General features: G+C 37.6%; 1 protein-coding gene across 13 annotated transcripts in view; it reads right to left on the bottom strand.

Annotated features, from left to right (window-relative positions):
• ZNF385B (zinc finger protein 385B) overlaps positions 1–27076 on the bottom strand; it is a 145964-nt gene that overhangs the window by 41301 nt on the left and 77587 nt on the right. For 10 of the 13 annotated variants that reach the window (XM_079310360.1, XM_079310365.1, XM_079310366.1 and 7 more), the window contains one exon: positions 10321–10451. The exons of 2 other annotated variants lie outside the window; for them this stretch is intronic. In XM_079310360.1, the coding sequence (XP_079166486.1) occupies positions 10321–10451 (131 nt within the window). Of the gene's footprint in view, positions 1–10320; positions 10452–14570; positions 14592–27076 lie in introns of those variants that run through there. One more of the 13 variants, XM_079310367.1, reaches the window with a different exon arrangement.

The following is a 27076-nucleotide window of genomic DNA, read 5'->3' as shown; positions in this document are numbered from 1 at the left end:
CCTGTATCCACAGTCACATAGAATACTGAAAGTGATGTCTGAAGTGATTTACAGATTTGGGTTAGGCCAGAGGGAACCATTACATCTGATTTCCACAAAAATTTATGACATAGTTTCATTCACTGAAAAAGTTCAGTCCTTCCTATTACAAAGTCCAATAACTTGTGGTCAATCAGAGCCTAAACTTGAGGGAAAAAACCCATCTCAACAGTTTGATTTAAAAGTTTCCAAACAAGTTAATTTACATCACTGTGGAAGCAATACTTTCTGAGTTATTATAAGCCACTCAATCTAGTTGTGCTTCTCTATTAAAGGTCACTCAAGTCTAGAATACCTTCTGAATAGTGATTGCACACATGCAATCATGTCAGCTCTTAACCTTCTCTTTGATAAACTCCTTAAGCTGCTCACAATAAAAGCCCCAATTCATTTGCTAGCTTTTCTCAAACTCCTTTTCAGATTTTCAATATGCCATTGAAGCCCAGGTACTAAAAGCTAGAACATATGCTCAAATATACTTTCTCTTTAACTACCTAATTACACCCCTTCTGTTTTAACAAGAAATGCATTTATCATCTTTCCTCAGCATGGGCTTGGGAAGCAGAGCTCTAAATCTTTACTGACATGCACATTTATCCCTCCTGTGTGCCAGCACAAGTCATTTCGCCATCACACATCCTTCTTTCTCTTAGGATGTTTTCTGACCCAGCCTTGTAGAGGGCTAGAACAGCACCACACTGGGAACCTTATGTTGAAGCAGTGATGGCTTTCAGCAAGGTTTGCACGTAGGAATTTGCAAACCATTGCCAGACCAAGATCAGGAGGCTACTGATGAATCCCAGTCTTCTCAGTAGAATTTTCTTTCTCCTAACCTAGTTCTGGAATCATGGGTCAGACCAACATAAGTAAAAGAAACAGCTGAAACAAAACCAAGGATTTTCTAATTTTTTGCTTTTCTGGCTTCCTCCATCTTTGCACTACTCTAGCCTACATCAAGTAATTGATATTAAAAACTAAATCAAAGATAAATAAACTTTCAACTCTTCCTACCTCTCTCTCTTTTCCACATAATGTGGAAAGATTAAGCACAGAGATCAAAAGGTAACTGAGAAAGCACCTTTAAACTATTTTTTACTATTATTTTTTCAGTGCTGTGAATATTTCCTCTGCCCTTCCTTCCCTTCATGCTTCTAAAGTTATTGCATGTTAAAAATAATTTCTGGGTTAGAAAATCATAATCAGGATAGTCTTAGTCATAAATTTTCAGAATTTTCTGAAAATTAAATACCACTGCTGTTTACTGTTTTAGAAATCTGTTCGTAAAAGATTATGAAAATGTGATATTTGATTCCAATAGAAGTACTTGACCAAAAGAAAAAATTAATGAGAAACCACAGGAAAAAAAATTCTAAATCTGGTTTCTGTTCCTTCTAAGGCTTATTCTCAAGTAAGTATATAAATACATGAAAGGATTGAGTTTGTTATGAGAGCACTAGAAATAGATTTAACCTTTATGGTAAAATTGTCAAATTTTCTGCTCCAGACAAGACAGGAGACTTTTGTGGGTGAAGCAAAGAAACAAAGCTGCAGAGAATGTTTTAGGATGAAAGAGAATTCCCCACTAAACAAATGGAAAATCAGTCAAAAAAGCAAGTGGCTTTTTTTTTTTTTTCCCCCTTGTGGCTCAGGGCTTTTTTATATGAAATTGAACCAGCTTTAAGTATTGGGCAGCTTCTTTTTTAATCCATCCACATTACTACTCTAGCATTGTGCAACAATAAAATGAACTGATGAGACCTTGACAGACCAAACCTGAGAAAATGAGTGAAGTCCAAATCCAGTGGTTAACCTAATGGTCAAGGAGTAAGATAATTTTATTTCCCTCTGTGGCTATGCTGGCTCACAGGTTTAACTATATATGAGTAGTTTCATCTGAGCCCTATATTACTAATTTTTAAAATGGGTAGAAAAATATTTGGAACCCCATAAAAAAAGCTGAAAGGTCTAAATAACATGTTAAAATCATCTGATAGAAGGTGTTATATAACTGCTATTTATTATTAAAGCTTCTGTTTTTCAGAGCACTCAGCTGTGTCCAGCTAATCAAAAAAACATTACTGTCTTGCCTTCAGATCCAGCAAAAAATAAAACCATACTGTAGTTTGAGACTTGTTGAAAAGCAAACCAATAACATACTCTGAGAGAAAAACTATTCCTGTTACAATACCTATTACCAACTGGCAGTAAAATAATATAAATAGGTAAAATAATACAAAAAAGTGTCTTTCAGCAAAATCCTGCCAAAAGATTTAAGCCTAAGTGTTTGTACTCAGAAAAGGAGCTTAGATTGCACATGGGGTAAACAAGATTCTTGATTTTTCCTTTCATCTTTGAGATGGTCCTCAGCTTTGACCCTTTTCTACTTTAAAGTCTGCTCTAAATTTTGATGAGTTTTCCTGCTCCCAGGCTGCTCCAGAACACCAAAACACAAAGATAAATTGTATTGCATTAGGTACACTTGGATTTCCACTACAGTTTTGAACTGTTAAGAGATTAAGGACAAATTCAGAGCTTTTGATTAATTGTGTGCACAGGAGAGAATAAAGACACAAGAAAACTAGTCTTCCAAAATAAATTACTACCATTACTTTTCACATACTGAAAAAAACCACAACAAAGTAATAAGAGGATAAAATTAATGTGTATATAGAGACTTGAGTGTGAAGGTATAAAGTAACTAAATATAAATGGGAAGCAAATCAGAACCAAGATTGCCTAACTATTTTCACAGCTGTCTTCTGCTTCTCACTGTATATAAGAAATAAGGCCTTTTTCAATTAAAATTTATAATGATATTTCTGATTTGGGTTTGTTCTTCTTGTTTTTGTTTCAGGTTTTTCATCAACAACATACACTACACAAACAAACTTCAAAATGCTTTTGATTAAAAAAACAATTTAAATACGAATCTTTAAAGGATTCTTCTAATTAAGCCTGTTCTGAAACTTAATGTATTATTAATGTTGGTTTGGTTTTTTTCTTTGTTTTCTTCATGTTTCTTTAAGTAAATAAGAAAGTCAGGTAGAAATCTGTCTTGTCTAAAAAACACATGGGCAAGAAATGAGATCCCCTTTCCCTTGTAGTAACTTGGGGAGGCAGATGAAGTTCACAGCAGAAATGGACAGACTGAATATAGTGAAGACTGGTCTGAAAGGCACAGCTCTTCAAATCAGCCTTGCTCTGTTGAAATGAGCTGGTTGGTGCTCCAAACATGGGTGGTGCTGGTTTCCAGGCTTGCAAAGGAAAGAAAAGTTTCACAGTGCAGCTTTAAATTGCCACACAGATTGTCACGAAATTGACTGTATTTAGATTAAAAGAATACAAGTACACTCACATTCCAAAGGAATGAGCATGACAAGAATTAAATCTTACCTTCATTTTAATAACATGTTAACTAATAATCATTGCAGAAATTCTCAGTTTTGCATGGAACAATTTAACACAGGTCTAAGGCAGGGCAAGAAAGCTCACCACATACAGCCAGGATACTGCAAAATCAGCCACTTCATCAGACTTATGGAGAATTACTTTTCTCTGAAGCTGCTCTAGAATTTTGCTTAGAACTTGTAGAACTTAGTTTTGTAATTAGGAACTAGCAAAATCTTTGAAAGCAGGGTGGTAAAATATGTTACTTGTCCTAAACTACAATTCTGTGACTGCTTGCTTAGAGGGGAGATGTTTTAATCACAGTCTATTAGCAAAACAGCCTTCAGTCACGTTAATACCTAAAATATTTATGATTAATAATCCTCTCCCTTTAAGAAAGTTTTCTTGTATCAGGAGCATGCTACTAACTTGAGAAGAAAGCAATTCAATGCAGATAAAGTCTTCTGAGCTTTCCTGTACTGACTAGTAAAAGAAATAAATATTATGAAATGTTAGAAAGAGTAACTCCAAGCTTTCTGTTAAGAAAGATATAAAACACATAGCCAAAGATCAGATTTTCTGGAGGACTCAGCAAATTGCAGGATTTGTACACAAAAACTTTATTTCTTTAAAGAATTAGGAGGCCCTAATTACTTTTACATGCAATAATGGATGTAATGCAGCCATTTAGGAACCATTTTTCAAAATCCACGTGGTAGATGCCAGAATTCTGCAAAGGGGCAGGGAAAGGCAGCACCTGGTGACTTCTGTTCCTCACCAGTGCATGTCAGTGTAATTTCTCCTTAGAGACAGAGTTCCCTATCTGGCTGCTGATCTGGAAAATGAGAGAAGGAAGCTCATCCATCCAATTCCTCTTCATAAAAATACAAAAACCATAGGAAAATCTACTAAATAATTAATGTTTGAAGAGATTCTACCTTAAAGCCTGACTGTATAATTTTAATAAACACTTCTTCCTCCTCACAATTACGTGTACAATATACTAGAAGAAGAGGCAGAAAAGTGCTTATTTAGGCTCACCAATTTTACAGAGCTGCTCTTTGAGAGATTCCTGACAGGAACTAGGGACCCTGTGTCTTCTGTTAAAATACCAGAAACTGAAAAATCTGTCAAAAATAAACTGACAACACTCTGCTCTTGGCAGCTTTTTTCCCCTCATATCTCAGTGTATCTTCCCAGGTGTTTTCTTCAAGCTCAGAGGTTTTTGAAAGTCTCAGGAAAAGACTCAATATTTTGTGGGAAAAATATACCACCTTCAATAAACATTTTTCAGGGCTTCCACTGGCTGAGAAGAATTTTTCCAAAAACTTCTACCATAGCTGAAAAGAGTTCTCTGCTGCTTTGCCTCAAAGCTGTAGAAAGACAAAGAAGGATCCCTGGTTGGTAAAAAATGCTTAAGGAAACAAAGAAAAGGGACTACAGAAAATTGAGAAAATGATGACATGGAGAGTAAAGAGGCTCTGTAGCCAGGTACTTGGACAAGAGAGAGCAAAGCCTAGCCACAGAACAGAAGTCTGTGCTGACATAATCTGGGCTTCATGATATGGTCCCTGAACTCCTGCTTTCCTCACCTGTATCTCAGAAAATACCTATTACTTTTTTTTTTTCCCCTTAATAAATGGCAGTAGGATGACTGCTCACATTGTGAATTGGAGGATTCTGGCTATGACTTGAGAAGCATGAACTTTTATATCCATAACAACTAAAAATTAAATAGGAATATTTTTAAGTTTTCAAAAGAGGAACAGAAGGCAAACCTGAAGTCCTTGTGTGCCTGCATGACTATAAAGGGTATGAGAGATTTGTAAGGAAAACATTACAATTTCTTAATTAAAGAAACCCCAGCCAACAAAAATCTTCAAGAAAAATATCTAGCTACCCTGAAAAACACCACTCTCAAGTCAATTGCTTAAATTTCCTTTCTGTGTGGTTAATGAATGTAAAGTATGACTCTTAAAAAATTTCACCTCCTCTCTGAAGTAGATAGAGATGACCAGAAAAGATCACTTCCCTTCAGCACTTCACAAAGGGGAAAAGAGGAAATCAGAGCACAGGGACAGGGTACTTGGATAAAAAGGATGGTAGATAACGGGTTGGCAACATCCAGTTGGCTGTGTTTGTAATCTGCTCCTGCCATGTACAATCCTGTGCTGCAAAGCACTCTCTGGCACTGCAGCAGGGTGTTAAGTGGCTGAATTCAGACCCTGCTAAGGAAGGAGAAAGCTCCCAAGCCACAGTGTCCTGCCAAAAAGGCAGAAGAGGCACTTGGCACAGAGGGGCGAGTGAAGCTGGTGATACGGGTGCCCTAAGCTGTTATCTGCTGAACTCACTCTGCCGTGGTGATTACTGGGCCCTTCAAATGAGAAAGAGATAGGCAGCAAATAAAAATGTGAGTAATAATTGAAAATGCAGAAGAGGAAAGGGAAAATTAGTTCCTCCCAGTGTTGTCTTGGGGGTAGGCCAGGGATACTAAGTCCAGGCAGGGCTAACGTTGGAGAAGAGTCAGAAATTTCTGACTAAGTTACTAGTCAGCTCCTCTTCCCTTCCTGTAGCACATTCCAGCTGGCTCACCTTCACTGGCAGATGTAAAATATCTCTGGTCCACTTTGCAAGGGGACTGAGAGAACTCTAATAAAAAGAATCAGCATAAAGCTACTTGAAGAGAAATAAGACACTGAAGCAATAACTAGGCTACATTAACCCATGTGTCCTCTAAAACGTGAAGGGTATGAACTAGCATTTAGAAACCAATCATGGGCTAGTTAGATGCAAAATGTTTCACTAATGTGAAAGCTACAAGAGATGCTCTAATCTTTGATTACCCCTGAGGCCATAACAAACTCCGAAAGAAGCATATGAATTGCTGATTATTTTCTATGATGATAGAATCTGAGAAGCTGCTGATAATGTTTTTGTGCAGACTGACAGGTCCCTGGCTGCACCACTTCAACTAAATGTGAATCATGTAGCCCTGCTCTCATTTGAGGACATGGCAGAATATGCTGGAGTTTTGAGATTTCTTCTTTTGGGGAGTACACAACCTTTATGTAGGGAGATGAAGACAGTGACCATGAAGTGATCAGTGATCTTGATCTTGCAAGATAAATGCTGGCTTTCAGTGACTTTAGCAGGTGTACCATGATGGGATCACAAAATATTCTTTCATCATTCAGTACACAAGGTGGATGACAGGAGATAAAGGATCAGGGAAGTTTAGAGAAAGAATGGTACAGGAGGTAAGGCTGTGTGGTGGAAGCCAGCAAGTGTAAAATTCAAGATTATGTTAGAATAAACACACAATGGGGGTGACAGCAAACTTAACTTTGATTTCCATTGACTATACACTTGACTTACATATTTTTAAATGCAATCAATATACAAGTTGTTAACCTGTTAAGGTGTCTTTAGAATCATTTTAGCATGCTGAAAAAGAACTCTGCTTAAACAATACCTTCTGGTCCACATCCATCCCAAACTGGGAGTACCAGTTTGTGAAGTTCATCTAATGAAGTTTCCCAATTTTTTATAAACAAGAACATTTTAAGTAATAATAATTTGATTCAAGCTCTGCATTTCAGACAGAGGGGTATAGAGCAGGACCATTTGGAACTTGATGTCACCTTTGGATCCACTACTGCCACATTTCATTTCAGTGTTTTTGTCCTTCCCATGCAGCATCTCTGTCAGTCCTATCATATCTCTGCTGTTCTGACAAAACTACTTGCTGCTGATATGAAAAGATCAGGGAAGACCTATTCAGGGAAGCACCTATTCTGCAATATCTCTTTGCTTGGAATCCCTCATCCTGCCCTTACAAGATTCCCTTCTGGCCAAGCTGTGAAACAGAAAAATTTATTACCTTACTGAGGAATAAAGATATGTATCCAGTGAGTTAGTACAATCATTCCCCAAATAATTTTCCCTATATAATAAGTCTTAATGAACAAAGACAAATTTAATTGGGGCATGAATTGGCAATTACTATACATACATCCACAGCATATTTAGAACTATTAATGATTTAAAGAGAAACAAAAAGGAGACAGCTTAAACTAAATCACACAATTCCATCAAGAAAATAAAATATGACTGGGGTAGGCATTTCTTTTACAAAATCAGAGTCTGCTCAGTGCTTCAGCTCAAAGTACCCCTTATGGAGAGAAGCTAGGGATCAAAACACTTCCACAAACAAAATGAGAACACTAATGTTTTATCTGGAGAATCACAGATGTTTTCAGAACTGAAAACTGTCAAAGTTAACGAAATAAAAAAGGGTTTATCCCAGATTTTAAATATATTTCCATAAATAAGAGAAGTTCTTTTGGGAAAAAAACTGTAGGGGGGGGTTCCTTTGAAGATGTTTTTAGTTAATATAGTTAATAAAATAATTTTACCTTGGTAGTTACTGTTAAGCTCCCATGCAGCAACTTTTGTTTTTGAAGGCCATTGAGGTTAAGTCAAGAACGAAAAAAATCTGCCAAGGTTTAGAAAGATTTTTCTGTCTCTGACAGTCATTGAAAATGCAGGTGGATCCAAAGAAGTTTTTTCTCAGACCATTTATTTTGCCACCTTTAGTGAACAATCAGCACCCCTGAAGGGTCCCCTCTGCCTCTTGGAGGACAGAAAGATGAAGATAGGACACTGGAGATTTCCCTGTCTGCAGTCCTTGACAAATCTATGAATGAAGAGCATAGATTTCCTTATTGATCCATAAAACAAATGATGGCTTTTTGTTTGGATCTTCTAATATTCACTTCCCACATAAGATAAAAGATTGTGGCTCTTTGGATGATGCATATGTTATGGATCAACTGGATTTAGCTTCTGTAACTCAAAATAATCTTCTGGAAAATTGTTTTAAACGCTTTTACATACTATTACCACCACTTTGGAATGAAAAAGAATAAAAACACTGCAAAAATCTGGAAATGTACATTTGCAAATAAGGTTGTGCTAAGTTAGAAATAAAGGAAGGGCATGACAGCTGGCATTCATTGTGCATGTGAGTAGATAATCATGAATGATTTAGTTTTCTAGTGAGCTTTGAAGTCCATTGTCAAAGACTCTTAAGGAAAATCAATACCTGCAAGATAAATGGCAAAGTCTGCAAATTAGAAATAGAGGAGTACTGAACCACTGTTTCTTAAAATAAAGAGTTTAAACATGCAACGTCTGCTGTGTAAAGCAGCATAATTTTATGCAATTATCAAGAATTCCAAGAGGGGAAGTAGACACCAAGTTGACAACGTTTGCCAATTACCCCAGGTCTAATTTTTAATTAAAACTACAGAAATTTGGAGAGGAATGACAGTTGTGAAGGACAAACATGCCAGGAATTAGACAAATGAAAGGTAACCCAGATAAATATAAACTAGGCAAAACCAGTGTAAATACACAAATTATTCTGTCTCTAGAGGCTACTGCAACTCTGATATTCAGTAATACGACCAGCAAGCAAAAAAGGGTTGGTTGACTCTAAAACTACATCTCTAGAGAAAAGTTTCTCTGAGTCATAATGAACAGTTCTGTGAAAAAGCTCACCAAGACAACCTGTGCAACTGGAAAGCAAACAAATCAGAAACAAACAAAATTCTTGAGAGTATTAGGAAGAGGATGGAAAATGAACATGAATTGCATCATGCCTAGATATGGTAATGACACACTGCTTCATTAATACAGCATTGAGTTTTGAGCCTGCTCTTTTAACATACCTGGCTTTTTTTTTTCCTAATGTTTTATACCTTTGTGCAAATCCATATCCCTGCACCTCCCTGATAAATGCACATATTTCACATTCATGTGTAGCAATGAGTTGCAATAATTGCTACTGTTGGCCCGTTGTGCTGTGACAGAGGCTGGCTCATGTGCCACCTCCCGCCACCCCCATCACTGTGTGCTGCAGCTCAAGGTGTGCCTGCACGGCGTGGGGAGGCAATGCTGCTGCTGCTCCAGTGTCAGACAGACGGCTGTTTGGGGAAGGAAACACTTGGCAGTGGTCCAGCTGGTGGCTGTGGGGTGCTGATGACACTGCTCCCCTTCCCACCCCCCGCAGCCACGGTGACAAGCGCAGCAGGTCAGGCCACGGTCACCTGCAAACACTGTACCCGCTGACTGGGCACAAATGACTCACAACAGCTTCCTTCCTGCTGCCATTAGCTTAAACATTTAAAGTGTGATGGCAAACAAGCATTTTGAGAACACTCATGGTCTTTTTATGAGCTGATAAGGAAGTGAGAAGTACAGAAGAGTGTATTTTTTAATTGCTGCTCTGATAAACATGAAGAAGCACAGAAGTATTATTTTGCCAATATATTTTTTTGTTTAAAAAAACCAACCCAAGATGCTTTACCATAAAGCAAAAATAACAGGTTCATATCTGTCACGTTGGCTGGCTGTGCAGTTTTGCACTTTAATGCTGAAATTATAACATTCTTCAGTTGCATTCCTGGCTGCATTAGACTTAGCTTGATTGACAGTGGCGTAGGATCTAGGTCTTACCTGTCACAACTGTCTTTTCATGAGCTTTTATTGTTTCCTTTTTTACAGCACATAAAAATAGACATGTCCAGACAAATGCTCCAAACCATTCTATCACTTCTCAAAACTTAAACATAGCATAGGATTATTTTTTCCAATGTGCAAACACCACCTCAGGACACCAAGTTAAAAACCAATCAGCCCCGTTCACAGTGAGAAGGCTGGACACCACTCCAAGCCTTTCATACAGGGAAAAGCAACCATCATGGCACAGAAACAAAGGGCTCCCTAGAACTGTGTAAGCAATGCACTGTTCTGAGGCAGTTTCAGTACTGAGTATTAGAACCAGATTGGAAAGTATACACTGAAACTAAATGTGGAAACACCTTTACTTACTGTGTTAAAATTTGGGAAGAATCCAACAGCAGAGCTGCTGTCCACAGGGAAGGACATAAAGGGTTTGATATCCAGGGAAGGCTGCATCATCAAGGTAGGTGTGCGCACAAGGGTGGGAAGTGTAGTAGTGCCTGCCAAGAGCAAACAAAACCAGGAATTCATGGCATTCTCCTTTCTGCAACACACACAGTATAGCTGACACAACTGCCAAGAAAAAATTATACAGGGGTTGATGAAAAGGCTCTTTAGGAGTTAATATTATTAAAAGGAACCTATTTACACACAGTACAGATGAGGCAGAGCACTTCCCTATGGCCATGAACGCTCAGATGCTGAAGAGAAGACATATGGTATATAAATCACACTGGCAGGAAGAATAAATCCTTTCTACAGCTGCAAAATTCTTCTTGTGCCAAAAAGGCCAGAATGGGTGCCCATGAAAGCCAAATGCTTTTGCAATTCATGGTTGCCTACTAGATCAGCCAGCACAGACAATACATGTATGTATGGTGAAATGCAGAGGTTTGTTTCCAAATAGTGATCTGTATGTTATATTCTCCCTCTTCTGACTAACCATCAGGTGCTACACAAACACTGCTTCATCTAACGTGTAAAAAATTGCATTTTTTACAGTGCAAGGGAAATATTAGAAAATAGACAACAATTAAATAATCAGCTAGCATATAGATGAACATAATTATTTACATGCAATGCTAACTATTTTCTAAATTAGAGCTCTCCAAACAAAAGATTTCTAGAAATTTATATGCCAAATTTTTTTCTGTATACATTTAAGATCATTGCCCAGCACGATCCCAAAGGAATGGGCAGGCACAGACATCCAAATATTCATTTTTAACTAGATATCTTCCCCATTCACATAAGTGTGCCTAACACACAGCTCCCAGCTATGCCAGTGGGAGTATTTTTTGCCCTGAAACCATACAAAATAGATTTCAAATAAAATTTCCCTCACTGAAATACCAAGTGAAAAAAAAAAAAAAAACACCCAAAAAAGAAAACTCCTCAGTGTTTCCTTCCTGGGTTGAATAAATAATTCAACACTGACAGGAGCAGGCAGTAGAACATAAGTGTCCCACACCTCTATAGGAGGGTGAGTCACTCTGTCTCTCCTACCTCTGTCACAGTTTCTCCATAATTACCTCCTTCTCCCACTCTCATCAGTGGCCAGCAGCTGGGAGCATAACAGGGCTCTCAGGAGCTTCCCTTGTCTCAAGCACAGCTTACACAATACCTGAGCTTTTCCTCATAGAAGTCATCTGAGCTTTTCTAACCCAGCCAGGAAGGGGATGGGTAGGAGGGAAGGGGAGAGGGAGCTAGAATGAGGGCGTTATAAAAGTAAACAAGCAATGTTCCTTCTCTTCTCCCATAACATAAAATAACTTGTATACACTTGCAAAATGCCAGGCAATCCCTATGGGCTGCATGAGCACCAGTCCTCCACTAAGGGATCTCTCTGTCTGCTTGTTAAGGACACACAAAACTGAAGGCAAAGGAGAGATTTTCCTCCTTCTCACTGTCCTGCCTGCACAGTCACAATTTCAAGCCCATCTTATGGTATCTAAAAGGAAAGCTAAGTTCAGAAGCCAGATGGGGCTGCATGGATTTTTTTGGATGACCAAACTCTTGCAACTAGCCCTGAGCTCAAATTTTGTTGATGCTGGAGAGACAGTCATTTTGATCTCAGCTGCAGCACAGTAAACATTATATTATGGGGTAGCAGATGAATAGCAGGCTGTAATCTATTCTCTGTTTCTTCTATAGGAAAAGCATGATGATTGGGGTCAATGACAGCTATGCAGACAGAATGTTTCATACCATCCCGACAGAGCTGCACAATTTGAAAGCAAAAAGATGCTTGAGAAATTTTCCCAGAATCTTTTCTCCCTTCTTCCATCCCAATACTTGCATAAATGTCAGATTTATTCCTGCATAAGCCCATAGGACTAATTGACAGTTGTACCTAATTAACTGTGTGTCAAAGCTTATTCAAGTGGAGTCACAAATGTCAAAAAGCTAAAGGCTAACATGCCTATAGTTTCTTATTAATATCCATAATGAAAAAGATGAATCAATAGGAAAGCAGTGTGTCAGAAAATTTGTCCAAAGAAAGTATCTTCAACTGCAAAAATGATTGTTTCTACTAGCTGGTTCTGAAACAGTAGATTTACATAATTTGGATTTCAGAGTTGCATTCAAACGGGAGTTATGTTGTATTCAATTACCTAAAGGGCCATCATCAATCTAACTTCTGCAAGTTTCTCTTTGAAGTTCATAAGCATTTAAAGATCTGTGAAGTTAAAGAAGACCTGTCCTCTCTTTACATAAACGTACTTCAATGAAGCTATAGCTACATATTTTAACTCAATTTTACAGAAAAGAAAAACCAAACCAAAATAGACTTAAATTGTGACTGACATTTGAAATCAAAGCTACTTTTTTGATGCTGTCCTTATTCAATGTATAGAAAGCATTTGACATAAAATCTTTAAAGCATCCTACTGAAAAAAATGCAACCTTCTTTGTACTCCTTGCTTGAGCACAGAATCTTTCATGTGAAAAAGACACTTGAAATCTCTCTCTAGTTTTGCAGTCCATGGTGTTTCTGCTGCCAGAGTAATTTATGACCAGGAGACTAGAATACATTTGGAGTCCACACAGAAAAGAAAACATATACAACTACCAGACTCATTAGTGAAGGCATTAATCATAAAAAATGTGTTTGATAACCCTGTTGGACCGAGGTTTGGCTTTCAGACCCATCTCTGAAAGCCTCTGAAGGAATTAGGAAGTCAAGGTGATCTAAGTTACAAGTAGAAGCGCTTCATGACAAAATCATCAATTCAAATGCAATAGGGCAGATTTACCCTGGCATTGCTCCCAATGGTCAAATAGATTCTCACCACTACTCCACCAAATCTTTATCCATACCTGAACTAAGCAGGAATACTGGCACAAAAAAAAAAAGATGTCACTGACAAGCTTCATTATCCTAATGATTTTACCAGATGTTTACCATTTCATTAGCATTTTAATGATAAACACAACTTACCATGTCAAACACGGATTGTTTTAAACTACCTGTAAATCTCTGGAATAAATATAACTGCTCTTTCTGGTACAGGCATTTGCTTATTCCAGCTTCATACTTGTTAAAAAATATTTTACAACTTAAATTTTGACTCCCACAGCAGGAGTTATCTGTGTACTGAGAATGCAAGCCCTGGACAGACTTTGCAAAAGGCCCTGATCCCCATTGGTCCCTTTCACTCTTGCCAAAGAGGAGGAAAAGAGGTTTTCAGGTGACCCAAACTATCTCATTTCATTAGAAGTTTTTATTCTACCTACACATATTTATCTGAACAAACAAGTCCAGGGGCTGCTCCTCTTTGGTCATGTCCACATGGCTTTGCATATACTGCAATGCACTGGGATACTGATGTTTCTACAGAAGTTAGGAAATGTAATCTTTTCCCAAATTTTATTTTGCCTCTAACGAAAAAAGTGCAATGGATTAAGCAGAACAAATGATATTTTTGGGGAGCAATTAGAAATTCTTGCATCTGTCACTCTTGCACGTAATTTCACAAAAGAATTCTAAAAATAAAACCAAACTTTACAAGTAAGCATATCTTCATTGGATCAGATCCTTCCTTATTGAAATATAAGTTGGTTATTTTGAATTAATTTGACTTGCATTAATTGTTAATACTCCTTTGCCTAGCTAATTATTTTCCATCCCCAAAGCCTTATGATAAAATGATTATTAAAAAAATAAATTATAGATAATAAATATTATGCATATACTTGATAGGAAGATAATGAAAAAACTGATTTTGAAAATTTCTCTTATGATAATATCAGTATTGAAAACAACTATCAATACTTATTGCCCTAATCTCTAAATACAGTATATCAAAATCACATATATGGACAAATAGTGATATCTGACTGGGATAGGGGGGCCACAGAGGCAGAAGATAGAAGCAAAACAATAGGAAACTGGAATTTCAGTATTTCAGAGACAAATATGTTAGAGAATTAATAAACAAAATATTATACTTCTTGCAGTTGTACTGCGTTTCTAATTCTTTCAATAACAACAGAAATCCCCACAGTTTTTTTATGGAAGATACTAGAACAAATGGAGTGGGAAGTGAGGTCCAATAATTAGAACAGATTATCTTGAATTTTCCCTAAATAGCTGTGCTACAATTGCCTGATCACACCATCAGGAAGAGCCCTGTCCTTGCTGTATTTGCAGGATGTGTGACTCATGCTCCTGTCCCCTCCTCATGCAGCTGGCCCTGCGTGTTCCTGTGGCTCAGGACTCTCACACCTGCACAGCACACAGCAGAGTTTACAGCAGCTGTGCTTCACTCTTCATTTCACACTTTTCTTCTCAGTATTGACAGCCCCAAGCCAAGGGAACGCCACAAGCACTATACTGTATCAAAGCAAGTTTGTTAGCACTGGCTCTTTGTCAAGTGTAAGCAATTAAATAACTTACAAAACATCCTTTACTATATTTAGAAGAAATATGCTGGCAGGAGTACAATTGCAATTTGCTATTATCTGTAGATACTATGGAAATATTTGCCATTAGCTTCTTAAAAGAGATAGTTCTCTAGACTTCTAAAGCAACCCAAACTATTTGTTTGACTGAAAAATAGAGTGCCTTGTCAAGGCTTAACATGATCAAGCTCAGTAAGCTGGATTTTTTCTGATAAAACAATAACAACTATTAATAAATGAATGCTCTGGCCTCATTAAGGTCGGCTGAAGCTTTGCAGTCTGTCCCTGTTGGCTTTTCTCAGAATTCCCTGGATTGGTCAAGCTTCTCCCTCTGGTCTTCACAGACTGAGTAAGCAGCATTACCCCCTCTTCTGTTCTTATCTGCTTCTAGGAAACATTGCTTTGGACTTGTTTTCACTTTGAAGTTTTCCAAGTATAAAAGAAAAAACGCTCCATCTTTTTCAGCTCTCTGTTCTCCTGCCATCTGGACTAATGGACATCTTTCTGAAATCCTTAGGATCCTTTTACTTGATTTATTTAAACCAGCCCCCACCCTGGCCTTTTGTCCCAACCCAAATGCAGGGGGAGGTGTGTGCTTTGCTGCTGTCCCCTTAACCAAAAGCACATCAGGTAATACCTACTGAAGCCACAATCTTGTCCAGAGCATGGTGCACCTTTTGTAACACTCTCCATTATTTTAATCTCAGTGTGTGTTCTTGGGTGCTGGGCACCAAGCCTTGTCCCAGTATTAAGCACTGCACTTCCTTCCCTTCTAGTTCAGGAAACGCAAGTTTTCTTACAAACTGAAGCTTCCCTGATAAAGAACAGGAGCAAGACAGTCCAATATATATTACTTTGAGGGTTTCATAATTTGGAGGAATGCACTTAATTGCAGTCAGTTTTTTAGAGTCTGTTATCTCTTCAACTCTAATATAACCTGATTTTTCTCAAAATCCAACTCTCACCCATGATTCTGGTGAGCCCATCATCTAACCCTCAGCACAGGCTTTCTTTCTGGAGGTACTGAGCTGCTACCCACAGAATCCAAGCAAGACTGTCACTGCTGAATGCTGCTGAAGGAATCATTTGGATTATTTGTTGGACAAACAGACTGATATTTGCAGCTGGTTTCTTGCTCCTTATTCTCCTTCAATATGCCAACCCACCAGCTCAGTAGTGCTCCACACAAAGGTCAGAGAGGTCTAGACACATATATCCTCACAGATGTGTCTAGTCCCTTAACCACATTAGACCATTTCCAGTGCTCTTGAACGTCATCATAGCTCAGAGAATTTCATGTCTCATTTGCTTTTCTTGCATAATACACAGTCTCCTATACAAAATACAGTTACAGTTACCCAAGTTACTTCTGTTTCCTTTTTTAAGTTTTCCTATTGGTATTGCCCTGTAAATATCCTTCAGATAAAAGACTGCTGCGAGAACTAATTTAGGTTATTCAAAGAGGTCTCTTGGCAAAGGAAATCCAGGTCTCCACCAAATGAAATGTATTTTCTTTCCAATTATAATCTTCAAATTTTCAGAAATTTCAAAAGGAGCTTTTACATTCAATCCATTCCCTTTCTATCCAAACCATCACAACACTAGTCACAATCTTTCCCTTACTTGCCATCATTTCCATAGTTAGGCACATGTTTTTGGAAAAACCACTATCCCTCTGTATAAAAATAAAAAACAACAATACAGGGGAAAAAAGGCAGATTAAAAAACCTTCATGGTATTGTCCATGTAGTCTACACACAGTCCACATTGAATTTAATTGCTCTGCCACAGCATAGGCCACACAGCACACAAGCATGTCCAGAAGAGATGAAACAGGTACATGTTTTTACTAGCTATTGCCCCTAAATAAAGCAACAAGAACATCTTCATTGGATTTCCTGGAGGATTTCAACTTCCTCCTAATCAGATCTACTTCCTTGAACAACTACAGCAAGGGACAAGTCAGAGCTCAAGCTTTACAAGTTACCAGGGCATCCTGGAACACCATACCTGGAAAAAAAACATAGTGCAGAGACCTCACTCCACACATGAGAGTAGGAGCCAAGCTCAGCACTTCTCTCACCCAAAAATACAAAGAAAGGTATTTGAACCTGCCTGTGGAAAGAAACAAGAGCTGCAGCATCATTCTTCTAGCTTTCTAAATTTCTGTAGGCTATTTACAAAAGGAAGGCAAGTACGACAAATCTACCAGTATATCAGAAGCTTCATATGTTTTTGCTCTGACCACACAATTATGAATGATTTTAGTAAACCAAAAGGCATAATAAAACACATACCATGCAATGCTGTAAAGGCTTCCCACTATTAATCAGTGCCATGATGCTTACTTAAGTCACTAAGGTTATAATCCACCACCTCTGCAGCACTTAAACATCTATATATACACTTATTAACAAACAGTTTAAGACTCATAGGCAAATAATTTTATTTCAACACAGTGCTTTTGTGACTTTGTGTTCTGTGAAATACTGAGCAGCTATCAAGCCTGAACAAACCTGGGCTGTTGTAATTGTGTGTTTAGCTCTGATGATCAGTGAGAAGAGCCCACCATGTGCCTGAAATGTGCCCCCTGATTCTTGGGGCAATCCTGTGCAAGAGCAGGAGCTGGACTTTGATGATCCCTGTGGGTCCCTTCCTACTCAGAATAATCTGTGATTACGTGAGTTTTTGCAACTTGACCCCAGAAAGAGGGCAGCCTGCTATTCAACATTAAAATATAACCTAAAAGACTGATAAACTGAATTTCACTGGCATTTTCCCTTATTCTCTTCTTAGAATTAAACTTAAAAGGGTTACTAGCTAGCTGTCTGCTACAGAGCTGCATTTAAAATAACTTCTGGGGAAGAAAGAAACAAAAAAAAAAATGAAAAGAAATGGTGTCTGTCTGAATTTTTTGAAAAGTTCATAAAAGGGGACCTCGGAGCACAGGGCTACAGACAGCATGCAGTCATGGCATTCAGAAGATCAAAGTCCACAAATCCTGTCTCTCTTGAATTAAGGTGCACTGCTTTACTTATTCTCAAAGTCAGCATTGATGAATAAGAACTTCAAAACTTATAAAACTAAAATATATGCTATCTACCTTCTATTTACACTGGGGGAGAATGGAGACAATGGATTGCAAATTACCAGATCTGCTAGCTCACACCACCACATTTGTTGTGTTATTGAACATTAATTAAACAAGAGTATATGACTAAAAACCCTGTTCTTCTTTGTGCAGCAGTGCTCCAGCCCTGCCAGACTAGTACATAAAGACCTTGGATAGTGTTATGTTTTCAAAGAATGCATGACATGAACTTCAACAATTTTAGCCTCAGCTTACCTTCAGAAAGAGAGAAGAAAAAAAAACCAAAAAAGAAGAAAAGAACTAGATAAGAGAATGCTTCTGCTAAATTAAATTGAGATTGGACTAAAAAAGTATTTTTTTTACTCAAGCATTTGAACTGGTGTAACAGCGCATCAACTGATTTAAGCCTTTCAAAAAAAAAGCTTATTTTTTCTCCTAGTTTCCCACAGACTAATTAATATCACGTTAATGTGATTTATTTCATCAACTAAATGCAATTAGTCAAACACTATGCTGAAAACAAAGACAAATAAAGAGAAGTGTGAAAGCACCTTGTAAAAGTGAGCCCTACAGCCTATATTTACTTCCCATGATGACACTAGGAGCAGGCTGGGGAGCCCCACTGCTCCTCTTCTCATCCCACTCCCCTTGAGCCAGCACAGGAAATCAGACCAATAGTAACCAAACAAAACCAACAAAAGAGAATGTGCCCTCAGCAGACCAGTGAGCTGGTCGAGCTGAAATCACAGTTGTGAAACCAGAGGGAACCAAGCTGGCAGCAGCAGAAATGAAAAATTTTGTTGAGCACTGATGAGTCTTATTCTCATCCAGACTCATCTGAACTAAGCCTCATCTTTCCTGCAGTGTAACAGTCAAATTTCATGCCTGCCACATTGTGGTTTTGGTTATTTCTCTCAGGATGGTATCTGTTTAAGATGACAACACGGCAGTGTTAACTCAAGTTCATCTTATAAACACAGCAGCCACTCCTGCATTCACAGAATAGGGATTCCTGCTCATGTGCTGCATTGGTTATTACTCAGCTCTTGATTTCCTTTATATACTTTGGCATAATTCATTTTTCCTTTACTTCAAAGAGAATATAACCTATTACTTCTTAAAGTAAGCCTGTTTGTTTTTCTCTTTTAAAATTACTGTGACCCCATCAGTTCTCTCTGCTCTGGAACCTCTTTGACAAGTTGCACAGATCTGTATTTTCATCCATGCAAGTATCCTTGTGGTATGTCTGTCAGAGCCAGAGCTTTGAAGATTCTGGTTCATTGAGACATTCTGACCTGCTCTTGCAGGCTTTCTTTGTTTATATTGGCAACTGTCACATGAAAACCACTGATCTTTCTAACAAAAAGTAATTAAAAGCTGGCCCCATGCAACCCAAACTTCTTGGTTTTATCTAACTCTCATATAACAATCCACCTTTTAATTTGCTATTTTTAAAGTTTTATAAGTGCACTTACAGAAAGATTTAAGTTTCATTTTATTTTCTATATTTTTCCTACAGATTCCTATTGCTCTTTCTTCATTATTCTTAGCAATTTAAAACCCTTTCCATTTCCTAATTCTACATACAGCTCTTGTAGGAGCCTCTTGTGAGTCTGTAGGAATTTTATAGTTTAGCCAAATGATTCTTGCCACATTTCCTAGCTTGCCTCTGCCATAAGAGAGTTTGCAGCTGTGTTCTTATTAGGATTTCTTTAGAAGAACTTTCAAACCCTTAGAGTATGCTTGATAAAAAGAAATATCCTGATAAGGATATCTTAGAGAAAAAAACCTCAATCCTCTTTTCAGAACTGCTTTCATTACTGGTTGTTTGGTGTGTTATCATATTGCAACATTTTGCTGCATAATTAGAAACCAGGCAAGATGGCTATTCTGTCATTTTTTTTTCCCTACTGAAAAGCAACTCTCCCTCAGTTCTAATAAATAATGTTTTTCCTACCTTAAAAATAAGTGTAAGATTTCACTCTAATTTTAAAAACAATCATATTCATATTCAGAGTCCTAAATGCTAGTTTAAAGATGAATCTAAGTAGCAGAAAGACTCTAGTTTGGCTCCTGGAACAGGTAGTGTATTTCCCTTTCACTTCTAAATCCCTGATTTTATACTGTGGTAAATAATTGAGCCTGTAATTCAGAGTAGTGAGAAAGAAGCAATGAGTCCTTCACTTTTTTTCCTCCCTGTTCTGATGCCTGATTTAAGAATGTGCTTGAATTTCCAATCACTGGGCTTTAAATTCACATTTAAACATTCTTATTAGTTCTCTCAAGAGAGCCACACATCTTTAACCTCACTTCATACTTTGTGATTGGCAAGACTGAAGAGAGGATTTTCTGACTGAAAGGCAATGCACATTTAACAGAAAGCACATGGTTTGAAATACGACTTTGTATTTCTAAAATGTTCACAACTTAACAATGAGAGTTGAAACTATATAATTCAAAGAAAGGGTGTTTTGGTTTTGTGAAGTGGAGAGAACAGGGAAAAAGCACAAAGGAAGAAAAATACTGCTATTGCAAAGGCATGGCTTCCACCCCCAGTGATGTTACTAGTGGCTATAATGCCACTCCTAGCAAAAGGGAGTGCAGGACCACTGAAATGCTACCCAGATTCCTAGAGAAAATTATTCATGTAAGATTCTAAAGTCACAGTTGAAGGCATTTGATGAGTATACTTTTAGGCACAAAGAAATCTTTAAAGTACTTTATCTGTAATATAACTGCTTTTCCCTTTTAATTGCCTATATTTACAAAACCAAGACAAGAAAGCTTGCTTTTATAAACTTAAGATCTGGAGCCATGATGTGTGATGTACAAAACTCTGACAAATAATTCAAACAAGAATCTATTACCCTGGTGCAAATCTGTCATCATTCCTTTTAAGTCCAGAGAATCACCAGGATTAGCAGCAGTACAAGTGTGAAATCTGGGTGAGTAACTTCAGCAGGAAGAACTCTGTGTAGAATCAGCAGCTGCCAGGTCAGACACCATAGTGAATGAACCTTTCCCAGTGCAGAGACAAGGTACCAAAGTATTTGTTATCAGATTCGTGTCATCAGTTTGGTACTACATGCACAGAAAATGCTACATGCTCTTTGACTAATAGTTCTCAAACTGCAGCACAGAGGAAGGCATTGAGGACATGAAACATGCCCACAGTGACTGGGAAGAGCTGACAGCAGCACTTCCACAGAGCAGCACTTGTAGGAGGAACCCAGCAAGGGTGTCAAACAGAGTGAATTGGCGTGCAGGGAGGGCAGCACAGCCCACCCACTCTATTTATTGCCACTTCTATCGGACTAGCCCTCCATTTCCTGCAGATGTCTGAATTACATTTTACATAAATATCTGCTACAGTAGCATGCTAAATCTGCAAGGGAAGGATGAAACACTGGCTCCTCAGTTAAGGTCAAGGCTGGTATGTTTCTGTGGATGCACCAGACAGTTTCACAGTTCATCATGCATTCCAGAGTGGGTTTAAAATGTGCCACGTATCGTCCCAATAGATACATCCTTTCACAGTGAAACCATACCCCAGAATACACTCTGAGCTATATAACCTAAGGATTCTAACCAAAGTCCCTTATTCAGGAGCTGGAGTTCCTTAATTAGCTGATCAAGAAGGCAGCTCTGAACTTTCACTCTGCAGTTGTAGAAGGATCCCACATTTTTTAACACTTCCAGGAGAAGCACAAGTGATCTCCCTCTACCTCCTGGTACTGGTGGTACCTACCCCTTGTAATTTCCGTGTAGTTTTTCCAGATTTTTCAAAACAGTTCTGATGAACTATTCAACTGGGGTCTGGGAGAAATTTCTCCATTACTACAGTCAGAGGAAGGAAGTGAATTTAAAACAAAAAAACCAACCAAACAAAAAGGCAAAGTGAAATTTAATCCTCAGATATGTTTTCTATTATAAAAGAATAGAAATGTATGTCACATATTTTAAATGCTTTATGGAACACACTTGAATTATGGAATACACATGAATTGATTACTATGACTAGTGCCTCAACAGGATTAAAAAAAAAAATTAAAGGAAAAAAAGATTATTAGTTCATCCTTAAACAACATCAGAGTCAGAATACAGAACAGCCATAAACATCATTGTTTGAAACAAAGGATTTCAGAAGAGCAATCATTTAACATGAAAAAAGAAGAGTAAATACACCTTCATTTCAAACTGAGAAACAGTCATCCTGTGACATGAGTGCTCACTTGCAGCAAATTATTTAATTGTTGGGATCCATTATGAAAGATAGGAAAAATAAACTTAAAATGGGAATAAGAAGAAATCATAAGAGCAACTGGATTCCAGTGTGGCAAGCATCAGAAAACTGCAGCTGACTTTAAGATTTCAAACTTTGGTGCCTACAAGAACAGAGGTTTGAACATCATCAGCATTGCCCAATATTTCCATTTCTGTACATACATGCTCAAGCAGAGAAAATCTGTAAATCAATCTAAAACCATCCAGTCTTCATATGTTGGGGTAGGTATAGATAGATAAATCACTATCATGCAGTGGTGAAGAATTTAAAAGACTTAGACAAAAAACTACTGAAAATAAAAATATCTGGACATTTTGCCTGAAAAAAATTTGGTGCCATTGGTCATGCAGTGAGAAATATAAGAAAAAGGTATAAATAGTAAAAACGTTTGATGTGTTTCCAAATAATATTTGGGTTGAAAGAGCAAGGGATTGACCCTTCAGAGTAGCAATTAAGGTGAAGGAGGAAAAAGCCTAATAGAAAACTAATAACCTGGTCACAGCATGAAGGACAAACTATCCATGTATCCTTTACATGAAAGAAGGACTCATATGTCCACCTCTGATAAAGCTTATTGTGCTGAGCAGCAGATACCTTTTAACTAGGAAAGGATTTACAAATTGAAAAGAGACTGAGGTAAAGCAAGCTCCAGGAAGTCTAGAAAACACAAAAAGTTAAATATGGACACCACTGGAACAGTACATGGCAGATGCAGAGGCTAGAGGGGCTACAAGTATTTTAAAGACTTCTGAGGTGAAGAATTCTGAAAGGTTTTGGAGAATAGAGAGAACTGATATAAAAAGATGAAATTGAGAAAAACAGGTCTGAACATCATGGAAAGCTTCTTGACGCCAAGATTATTCTGAGAGATATTTAATGTTCACAGTGGCAGCCTTTTTTAGCTGAACCAAAGTGCAGAAATAATCTCCTAAGAGATTTTGAGATTCTCAACAGCACATGCATTTGTATCAAGACTGAATAAAACAGTGTTGTACGTACAAGAGAAGCAATTCCACACTGGCAAGGAAAGGATTAGATGACCTGCAATGGGTACCATGATTGCACTTGTTAAAGACAATTTGCAACAAGATGTTGATAGTCAGTGTTAAACTTTTATTTTATGAAGTACAAGCATGGCCTTGCTTCATTGCAAGGATGCTATATCTCTGAGAAAATGTTATCGTGAGTTTTGATCAAGAGATCAGTAAAGCAAAATTTAACAGAAGCAAATAAAACTACAAGTATATGTTACCAGCTAACATCAATGAGAATCTCAATGCAATGTGTTTTATCGGGTCCATTTAACAGCAAAAAAGTGGGTCCTTCCTCCACAGAGTTGTCAAAGGTTTAACATTGTAGCATAGAAATAGAAATAGCTCTATATTTCTTTGTATAAAGCAGTAAAATGCTCTAGCTTAAGAAAAAGAACACTTATTTTTGTTTCAAATTTGCATTTTTATTTTCTGATGGCATTCGCAGTCTTTTTCACTTGAAGTGCAGAAGACAATATAAACACTAACAGTGTCATTCTGGAATTATGTACATATTCCTGTGGAGAAGTAAAGCAGAAAAACTTTTTACACTTCTGTCAAACCTGGTTGTTGACAACTGAACAATTTAGTAGTTCTGAATACAGGAGCAGTTGCAAATTCTGGGAAAAGAAGGTTGCTAAGGTTCCCTCTATGCAAGTGGAATTTTCCACTTTATATAAATACTATTTTTGTCAAAGCAATTTGTAAAGTCATGCTACCACTGCACATGAAATGGAAAGTTCCACAGCTGTAATGGAACTGGGAGCTTTTGTTCATGGAACTCTTATATTTTCATATTAAAGACAAATATTCATCATACTCAAAAGCAGCATTACTTGTCTTTGCAGTAAATACAAGATTTACAATTTTACTCCTAAATATCAGTCATATCTCATTTTAAATGCTAATGTTCCATAATGCATTCCTAGCAAAGTTCATGATAAAACACCCTGAGCTGCTAGGTGCCACGTCCCTTACATCTACTGTAATAATCAGCTTGCAGGCAAAGCACTGTGAGCTGAATCAGCAAAAAGCAGGAACTTTCATTTAGGGACATTAGGATTTGTGCAAGTGGCAGCAAAGTAAGATATATATCCAAGAACTTACATTTACTTTTTCTAGAGTGATGGCAACTTTCAGGTATCATTCCTGCATGTATCAAAGCATTTTGATTAAAATCTGATCATTGTCTAACCTTACTTTTCATGATTCAATCTCAAGTCATCCAATCCATCTACATGAAATAAATCATGAATTCTACCTCAAATCTACAATGTCAGTCAAACACCACATTATTTGAAAATCATTTTACTATAAATAGCACTCAGAACAGTGGGAAAAGAAGTACAGGTAAGTGAAAAGCTGGCAGAGAAAAAAACAAAAAGACTGGCTCCAGGGAATTTGGTGTATTTTCCATACATGTGTGTATCTCAAATAAACCCTTCCAAAAAACATATCTTTTAACAGATCTATTGAAGAGAAGCTACAAAAATCCCTAATACATGTCACAGTTAAAGGAATGGTCAGGAAGATTATTTCATATTTGCAGAGCAGATAGAAAATAATGACAAGTGTCAAGATCTTGCTCATAGTCTGGAACTTCAATTACTTAAAAGAAAATATAGATGAAAATAATTAGGAAGATGATAGCTGTTAATGATGCAGAATAATTGATGGGATTATAACAACTGCTTAGGCATTTTAAGGATCGTCCTTCAATAGCAAGAAATAACTGTTCTGTCTAATAAAGGTAAGAGCAATATAGAAATATTGACCATTTTTCCCTGAAGGTCTGGAACCCCACTGCTCTATGTTTTGCTTATGCAGGAAAAGTGATAGTTACAAAACTATAAATATGTATTTGGCTTGCAAAGAAAATTGTCACTGGTGATAAATCACAGCAAAAAAAAAAAAAAAATTACATGCAACTTTCAGAAGTGTTTATAGAGCTGGAATTTAGGACAATAATAGCTTTGTTGTAGATAGAACAACTTACAGAATTGGTGAGATTTAACACATACAATACATCCAAAAGGAAATGCTCCCCAAAAGGGTCAAGCAAAGGGAAGAGGACTAAAAGGGGGTATAAAATTTCACTGATCAAGTCAGCAGATTTGACTTCACAGAATCAAGTGGATTCTGAGTGGGTACTGACTTGAGCAGGCACTGTTCAGTTTGAGGCCAGGCTGGTGTTACCTGGTGGCCTTTAGTTCCTAATACTGATACACATTTGGCACCTTTACATACACAACTGTCCTTCTCAGGAGAGCAAACAGGTAGAGAAAAACCTCCAGCACCTGCATTACAACCATTTTGCTAAAGGAACCTGTCAGTCTCAGGAACTACTGTTATCCTGTCTCTCATTTTAAAAAAGTTCATTCCACTGAGTGCCCTGGCTACTACAGACCCTCACTGGACCATAGTGACCAGTGACCCATATCAATTATTCTCATCAAGAACATTTGCCTAAGTTGATTTAACTCTTAAAAATAGTCCCACCATTCTCTCATCCTGTACTGCTTTACATATAGCTGAATGTATGAGAAAAATTGATGAGTATGTTAAAATTCAAGAAAAACTGAACAGTTTTCTTAGTTGCTGACATCACAGACAGCAGAACTGGTAGAATGTGCAGGGTGCCTTACTCTTCCCCATGTCACTGGTATCTCCCCTTGGTACCAGTGCCCACACTTTGCTCTCACAGCAAAGCAGGAGACCTTGCCTTTAGGGTCTCCACCCCACCCACAATGGCCTGCTGTCCTGGGAGCCTGCTCCTGTAAACTGTTCCACTTTTCATCACCTCAGATCCACACAAACTTCAAGCCCTGATCTGGAAGAGATCCCCTGTAGACAGCCACACCAGCGCTGACTACAAAGACAGCTTTCTTAAGTGGTCTATCTTTTGAAGGATACATATTTGTATAAACTTTTAAAAAATATATAGGAGAAAATAAGCAAGATAAAAATCTCATTAGTTCATTCAAACTAATACTGAACTTTTCACAAGATCGTTATGGAGCTGTTAACACCAAGTAATAAATAGCTTGTAACAGTGCTCTCCTTTGAAATGTTCCAGTGTTAACCACAACAGTGGCTGCACTGCTCCCTTAAGCTGATCTAGTCTCAAACTGCACAGCAGAAAAAGCTATAAACTGTAAGAGTTCAGCTTAAATTTTGCCACACAACATGCTGACATTTGAAAGGTTGGCAATGATGCAAGTTAGAACTTCAGTTTCATTAAGAGTGTTAAGTAAGTCTAAATAACTGGGAACTTCAAAAACTCTATTATTTTATTTGAATTAAATGCATGCTTTGGATTAATCTATACACTTTTAGACCCAAAAGACTGCTCAGAAAGCTTTCATATCAGAGACAAATGAAAACAAATAAGGAAATCAAACTTTAAACTAGAATTGGATGTGTTTCCTAGAGCAAGTAGGCTAAATAATTGGAATACCACAAATTAAATAAAATACACTAATATTATCCTCATTTAAGAAGGACACAAGCAGTTGTAACTGGAGCCATAGTAACCAAGGACCACATGAGTATCTGTCCAGTTTCCTAAAGTTTAAGAGAGACATCAGATGGTATCCTGTGCTGCTGTTAAGTGAAAATAAGCTCTGGAGAACAACTGGTTCCACTTTCCATTCTCCATCTTTCTCATGGAAGAGAAAAGCCTTCTTTGATAACAGACAGCTGAAACATTGGGGAACCCCACATTCAATAAATGAGGTGAGACTTTTACAAAATACAGAACACTGATATGATACCACTGGAGAAAGTGGCACTGAATTTTGGCTAGTTCAAGAC

The sequence above is a fragment of the Erithacus rubecula genome (genome assembly GCF_903797595.1).
Source record: "Erithacus rubecula genome assembly, chromosome: 8".
Classification (NCBI taxonomy): domain Eukaryota; kingdom Metazoa; phylum Chordata; class Aves; order Passeriformes; family Muscicapidae; genus Erithacus; species Erithacus rubecula.
The sequence above is the reverse complement of the archived record's forward strand: the minus strand, read 5'-3'. Positions and strand labels throughout refer to the sequence as shown.